Consider the following 7,787-nt stretch of genomic DNA (forward strand, 5'->3'; position numbering starts at 1 on the left):
CGCTCGGAGCATTGATAGTGTCAAACACTGTATATTGGCCTGAGGAATCATTTAAAACAACTCATATGCTTCAACTCTTTAGGTCAAAAGTTCCACGGTGTGCCTTTAACGTTGACAGCACTAAAAAAAAAACGAAGTTACATTTACATTGAATTTAAATATGATCGAGACATGTTCTTGACAGGTTTCATGGGATTCTGCATAATTTCTCTTGTTTCTATTTGCATGAGGTCAATCATTCAGAAGTGTCTCAGGTTTGTCATATCCAAATAATCTGAAGTCTGCTTCATAAAGATTGTACAGATTTCTCCTGTCAGATACTGAAATGTTTGCAAACCAGTCTCGCAAACCAGTCTTGCAAAAACAGTCATTCAGGTTTGAAAGGAATGACAGAGTAAATGATGATATTTTGGGTGTAACGTGTTTATAGGCAAACTGATGAAGACAAATAAAGTGCCAAAGAAAGCAAGCAAGCGCGCACACACACACACACACACTTTGTACTTTACACACACACGCGCTCCTAAGGGCTTCCACACTTTTCGGGTACAATATTTATTTTTATTTATTTTTTCGGTCCGAGTTGCGGGCGGGTTAGTTGAAAACGTTGGTCGGGTGCGGGTTGTATATACATTGACCATCGCATGGTTCCCTTGTCTCATGTATGGAGTCATGTTGTCATTGGTTCATTGTTGTTTTCTTTGAACCGGTTCAGAGCCCTGCTTGGCATGCAGGGCCATCTACAAGAAAAGAAAAAAGCATGGCAGAAAACAAAGCTGCAGCACCTTTTCACTTTATAACTCTTTTATGGAATTTGAGTTCCTCTAATTTCCCCCAAAGGACTTCGAGGTCTCATGGTAATGAAAGGGTGACTCCAGAACCTCAGAAAGGAAAGCTTTAGCATAAGTTCTGCCAGGAAGACTAAATTACTACGTCATTACCTTCACATCTATCCAATCATGTTCTAATACTTCTTGCTGTATAAAAGATTGGTACTACTTACACATGTTTGAGTTCGCAGATGCTGACGCAACAATTACCGCATCCTCCCCACCACCACCAGGATGGTCCTGTCTTTACCTCCTGGGGGGTCGGCTGCGCCCCTGCCTTCTTCTTCAGGCAGGAAAGGCAGATCCGCTACCCTCAGATTATGCACTACGGACGGGGCCAACGCCAAATAACTTTATAAAGAATTGCTTCCTGGGCGGTGAATAAATGAATGCTTTGTTACATTATTCTATCTCCCGAGTCTTTCTGGTAGAACTGAATACAATGTGCTTAAAGGATCCCATAAGTTCCTGCCAGAACTGTAAAGACACAATGGTTCCACCAGTAACCCAAAGGAGAGGTTTTGCATTTTGAACATTTTAAAGAAAATACTATTTTAGTATGTCTACTAAAAGTTCACTTTTAATACTAGCCATTACATTGTAATTATTTGTGAAATTTACTAGCAATTTCTGAATGGAATATTTTTCAAAGTAAATCCTAAATCACATTTTTATTACACTGGGAGTGATATGGTTTTCATGAAAGCGTTTGAATAAAATGTATTTGAGGATTTCGTATCTTTTTTGTCAGGCCTACTTCGGATCCTGCAGCAGGTTTTGGTAACAGAAAATTATGACTTATTTTTATAATACATATGCAGAGTATAATACCAGTTGGACCCAACATGTGTCAACACGTCTGTTTATTGAATAGTTTATTTATTTTCAGGGAATACTGAATATGACAAATACTGCTCCCAAAAGAAAGAAGCACTGGAGCTGCTTCTGCACTGTCATATTCGCTGATGAAAAATAAATGCAAACACAGATATCAATGAGTAACTAAACACAGGTGATACAGATAACAATGGTTGACTAAACACAGGTGAGCTGAACTGATGATGACAGTGAAGATGGCACGTGACATGTGATGAAAAATAAAAAAGTATTGCATGCGTTAACGCGTTAACGTTGACAGCACAAAAAAAAACTAAGTTACATTTACATTGAATTTAAATATGATCGAGACATGTTCTTGATAGGTTTCATGGGATTCAGCATCATTTCTCTTGTGTCTATTTGCATGAGGTCAATCATTCAGAAGTGTCTCAGGTTTGTCATATCCAAATAATTTAAAGTCTGCTTCATAAAGATTGTACAGCTTTCTCCTGTCAGATACTGAAATGTTTGCAAACCAGTCTCGCTCCCAGTTTACAGCTGTCCTATTCTCGTACCCTGGGGGAAAGTGCATATATTTATCCAGACCAAGAATCCTCAACAAATGTTCTGTATCCTCATCCAGAGTTTCCAGCTTTCCAACAAAATCATAGTCAATTTGACACGGATGGCAGAGTCTGTTCATCTGCTGCCAATGTTCATCGAATGGATTCTTCTTCTCAGTCTGTGGATCTAACAGGTACTGAATAAAGTGAGTAAAGGACAGTCTGATACCTGCGGCGAAGGCCTCTTGAGCAGAGTCAGGGGGGGATGAAATATTAGCATAACGCTGAAGCATTGGTGAACCAATATACTTATAGTAATCCTCATTTGGTGTAGCAAACTTGTCCCGGAAAGCAGAAATAAGTCGTACAAAAGGATCCCGTACAAAAAGGAACTTAGTGTAATTATTTAGTTTGTGATGCATCAATTGATGTGAGAAACGACCAAAGCGCCTCCAAAGCTTGTTAAACGTCTTATGTACTGTATGATTATGGATTACCTCAACCGGTATGTCAAGAGGATCCAGATATGGAGCTCCATTTGGTGCCTTCAGGTTCTGGCTGAGCACAATCATGACTCGTTTCCAGTTGGAACACGCTACCTTCGGTACAAAACAGTAAATAACACCATGATGATCATCCACAATGAGATGGTTCAGGGCGTTGTCCGGAATCTGGTCAAATGTCTTAAATTTCCCTGGGAAGTTCAAGCTGCTATTGGCGGAGCAAAGATCTCTTATAATACGTCTACGATGTGCTTGACGCAGTTTGAGGTGTGTGAAACCTTGTGATGAAGCTGTGTATAGGGGAAAATTCCCATCTCTTATCTCATCCCAGCAAATTATGAAGAATATGACAAATACTGCTCCCAAAAGAAAGAAGCAGTGGAGCTGCCTCTGCACTGTCATATTAAAAGAGATTGAATGCTAAATGTTATTGACTCTGGAATTAATCAAGTTGAGAATTCTGGGGAAAAACACAAAGAAGGATTTTATGTTGAATTCTGAATTTACAATCTACTACCACAAAATATGATTCATCCCTATCTAAACACACACTACAATGTGAACATACAGCACGAAAGCTCTATCTTTCTGGCAGACGGCATTCTTTTACAAATATTTTTTATTGGTCCGTCATTAATGAAGGTCAAATGAGTAGAACATTAACACTTCAGCTACCACTATTAACTCATATGGGTAACACTTTGAAGCCCATGCTTATAATGAATTATAGCTCCATTTATTTAGAAGTATTACTATTCTATAAATATATTTATAAAGACTCATTAAGACTTTTACTGCATTATAAGAACAGTTACATTTATATATATTTTTTATAATTACTTAAGTCATGCATTTGCTTTTTTAATGTGCATGCTCATAATCCATTTAATGTTTAATGCAGTAGATCTTATTGAGTCTTTATAAATATATTTATAGAATAGTAATACTTGTTTCCAAAACAGCACTTTGAACGAACTTGATCGCGCAAAACTAGACGCGATATGTAAAAAGGCGCCTTGGCGAGCGAGCTACTGAGTCTGGTGCTCGCGCGCGACGTGTTGCATGCACTCTCTGCCGGTGTGTGAGGGATAGGCTATACTCGATAATGTCAAATCGCACATCGTTAAAACAACAATTACGATATTATCGCAGACGATATCGCACACCCCTAATATGGAAACAAGATTAACTAATCAACAAGTAATATCAAATTTAGGAGAGTTCCTTATTCAATAATTACTGAATGAGTTTGGTATCATTAAGAATAATAACTATGACAAATTATAAAGAATTTCGAATTAATTCCTAATCACAAGCAATTATCACAAGGTCCTTTTTTTAATAAATAGCCTACATCACTAATTACTCAAGTGTTACCTATTTACTCTTCAAGGATTTAAGTGATCTGAGTCATTATTTTAAAGTGAAAACATATTTTTCAAATTAGAAAATAGTTAAGAATAGCCTAATTGCCATCAGAAACATATGTTTTCAAAACATAAAATAATTACGAATAATTGCCATGAGATAGGCTAACACTACTATACAGTATGTCTATTCAAAGTAAAGATTCGGCGTAATTATTTACTTCATAGATTTCCTTATCTTGTAGATGTTCGAATGGTGTGTATGTCCTTCTTTCTCGGCAAAGGAGTTGTCGTCTTTGTGTCGAGATTCTATGGTTTCTCAAAACGGTGCGCTTCTGGCCATCCCTGCTGCTCTCACACTGCGTTCAAGCCAGAGTATGGGGAGTACCAACTATTGTGCAGACCTGGAGCCGGTAGATATACGACCCACGCAGTTTTACGCCCCTGTTGGTCCTGATGCGTCCTGTAGGGGGAGTTTTAATCTTCTTCTTTTTTTAAATTAATTTATTAATTTATTAATTTATTAATTTATTAATTTATTAATTTATTAATTTTGTATTGCAAATGAAAGGATGCGGACATTACCAGTGAAAAGAAGAAAACAAGAAAGAAAAAAAACACGGACATCAGAAGAGATATACACAAATCAATACAATAGCCTATTACATTTTGTCAATATAAAAAATTAAAGGTTCTTCACAACAGACTTAAGGATATTATTTGTTTTAGAAACCTTTGGGTTTAAAGGTTTTGACATCTTAAAAGAAGAAAAAGCGACTTTATATCAGAGGAGAATATTTTAAAATAAGGATTTCATTGAATGGTGAATGGTGCCTTTATGAAGATGAAACTTGCCCAGAAGTTACCAAAAATACGGTCAGGTTTATGTTCTATCTGGCTTAAACTTATCTTACCACGTGTAGGTTTAGCTGCCCCTATTCTCTACTCACTTTCAAATTAATTTTATTTTTAATTTTCAATTAGTCTTTAGCTTGCAAAAAAACACAAAATTGTCAAGTCTAAGGACGGGTTATTAATGTGTAAGCGTCGATTTAATTGTGTTATTTCGCACTATATCCCCCTACTGGAAAGGGGATAGCAAGTTATTTGATCCATTCCTCCTGTCTCCAAAGCGCTAGTCCTCTGAAGGGGACGCTGGAGTCTGTCCCAGTCCATCACAGGGTTGAATTATTTTAGATATGCAACAGGGGCGTAAAACTGCCTGGGGCGTAAAACTGCCTGGAGCGTATATCTACGGGCTCCAGGTCTGCAGCCCACCCATTGAGTCAAGCCAGGCAGCCGCGGTATGGAGAGGTATGGAGAGAAAGCGTAGAACCATGGTGTAACCACTAGATGGCATAAACAGCACTCTATGGAGAGGCATGTGAATTCCCCAGCTGTTTATAGACACATTTACTTTTTAAATTTTTTTGGTGGATTTGAATATATATTTAAACAATCTCAAAAACTATTTCTTATCAAGTTTTAACCTAAACCTAAACCTAAACATTGTGTTAGAAAGAGAAGCTTGCCTAGAATAATTCTCCTAGAGTGGAAATCACACAATCCACCTAATATGTCATCATGGCTTAGTGATATAATGATGTTTAATATAAATATAAATATAAATATATATATATATATATTTAATATATATATAAAAAAAATCTGGCTTAAACTTATCTTACCACATAGTTTTACACGTGGCAAGATAATATATATTGTTTTACATATATATATATATTTATATATATATATATATATATATATATATATATATATATATATATATATATATATATATATATATAGGCTATATAATTTTTTTTTCTCTCTTGATGTTTTAGACTGTCACCCCTTTACTGCTGTGTGGTTAAAAAAAATTTGTGAAAAAAAAACATTGGTGATTTTTTCTGTTTTTGTCAATTTCCCATTAATTTCCTATGGGAGGTCATTTTTGACCAAAGACCACAAGTGTGACTATTTTTTTTATGACCACTTAGCATGCTCGGATCATGACCTCAATTTTTTTGTGTGTTCACATATATAATGCCATAAAAGTCACCAAGTTTTGTAACATTCCAATGAAGCTGTGATTTTTTAAAATTCAAAACATATTTTTTGTAATTAAAATTTATTGGTGTGTATGTGTATAAAATTGTGTTTGTATGTGTGTGTGTGTGGGTGGGTGTGTCTGTTTTCCACTCTTGATGTTGTAGAGTGTCACCAGCATGCTCGGATCATGACCTCAATTTTTTTTTTTTGTATTCACATACCTAATGCCATAAAAGTCACCAAGTTTCATAACATTCCGATGAAGCTGTGATTTTTAGAAATTCAAAACAGAAAATATTTTGTGCTGTTGTCCAGTTTCAGGAGGGGCTTAACAACTGCATTTTTTAAGGGACTTTGGAAAAGTCCCAAAAAGAAATGGGGAATTCAACACTACTAGGTGATCTGCTTCTTAACAGTTTAACACACTTTTGAAAAGGAAGTAGGGAGTGTGTCAAGTGCGCAGGTTGATGTTTTAAGGTGCTGTACTGTTTCTTCCAAAAGTTTACCATTAATTTCTTCAAAATCAGACATAACTTTTTGAGTATGTGGTCTGATCTGTCTGACCTCAGTGCAACACGAGGATATGCTGGTCGCCTTTCTGGTGTGAATGATTCTCAGAGAAGAAGGAAGCAAACTCACTGTATTTGATGTCTGAGAGCATTTCACTGGGAATGTGTTATGATTATCTTTTATGTTCCACAGAAACACATGTCATTCAGGTTTGAAAGGAATGATGATATTTTGGGTGTCAAGGTCACTTTTATTTATATAGCACCATAAAACAGCATTACTGCTGACCAAGGTGCTTCACAGAAACACAATAAAAGCAAACGTCGTACAAATTACATAAAAATTTAACTCATTAAGGCTACATATCCACAGTTATGAGTAGGCCTGAGAGAAAAGATGCATTTATGCATTTTCAGAGCTGACTTGAATAAAGAAGAAGATAACCTAACAGATTGAGGTAATGCATTCCACAGCCTAGGACCAAAAACGCAGAAGGCTCTATCACCTTTAGATTTGAAGCGAGAGTGCGGGATAGTTAATAATTTGTCTGAGGATGATCTAAGAGATCTTCGAGGAGAGTATGGACAAATAAGGTCTGAGATATAATCTGGAGCAAGACTGTGCAAGGCTTTAAATAGGGGGAGACCGGGGACAGTTGCAACACTTTTTGCATTTGGCTCTGTTACTCGGAGACGGTTTGGATTAGACAAACCAATTTTTTATACAATAAACTTACATCTGTCTGTTAATAGTCTAAACCATTTAAAGATTGTTCCAGAATCTACATTTTTCACAATTTGCATTTGAATGTAAGGAGTCAGATGTTGCAACTGACCCCGTGGCCGGGGACAATTGCAACACTGTTTGGGGATGGTTGCAATGTTACAAATAGGAATATATGTCAGTTTTAGCTAAATGATTATTATCAAATATTTATTCATCAGCTTTGATTAATGACAATTATAGATTTTTCTAGATGAATAGGCCTTATGTGCAGATGTAAAATATTCAAATTGATATCAAATACAGTAGGCTTTTAGTAAAATAAGACTATTGAAACTATTCACTGTGTCCTCCTCTGCACATAAACACACAGTTGCACCAAAGCATGGCCACAGACATCTGCACACACACACAAAC

General features: G+C 36.3%; 1 protein-coding gene across 1 annotated transcript; it reads right to left on the minus strand.

The window, feature by feature from the left end:
* Positions 1 to 580: 580 nt before the first annotated feature.
* Positions 581 to 4,490, minus strand: LOC307000250 (carbohydrate sulfotransferase 12-like). Its single transcript, XM_079615684.1, has 2 exons — positions 4,304 to 4,490; positions 581 to 3,175 (listed from the first exon to the last, which is right to left on the minus strand). The coding sequence occupies exon 2, from the start codon at positions 3,115 to 3,117 to the stop codon at positions 2,080 to 2,082; it is 1,038 nt and encodes a 345-aa protein (XP_079471810.1). The 5' UTR covers positions 3,118 to 3,175; positions 4,304 to 4,490; the 3' UTR covers positions 581 to 2,079.
* Positions 4,491 to 7,787: the final 3,297 nt, after the last annotated feature.

Source organism: Phoxinus phoxinus (assembly GCF_949152265.1).
Source record: "Phoxinus phoxinus genome assembly, chromosome: 6".
Classification (NCBI taxonomy): Eukaryota; Metazoa; Chordata; class Actinopteri; order Cypriniformes; family Leuciscidae; genus Phoxinus; species Phoxinus phoxinus.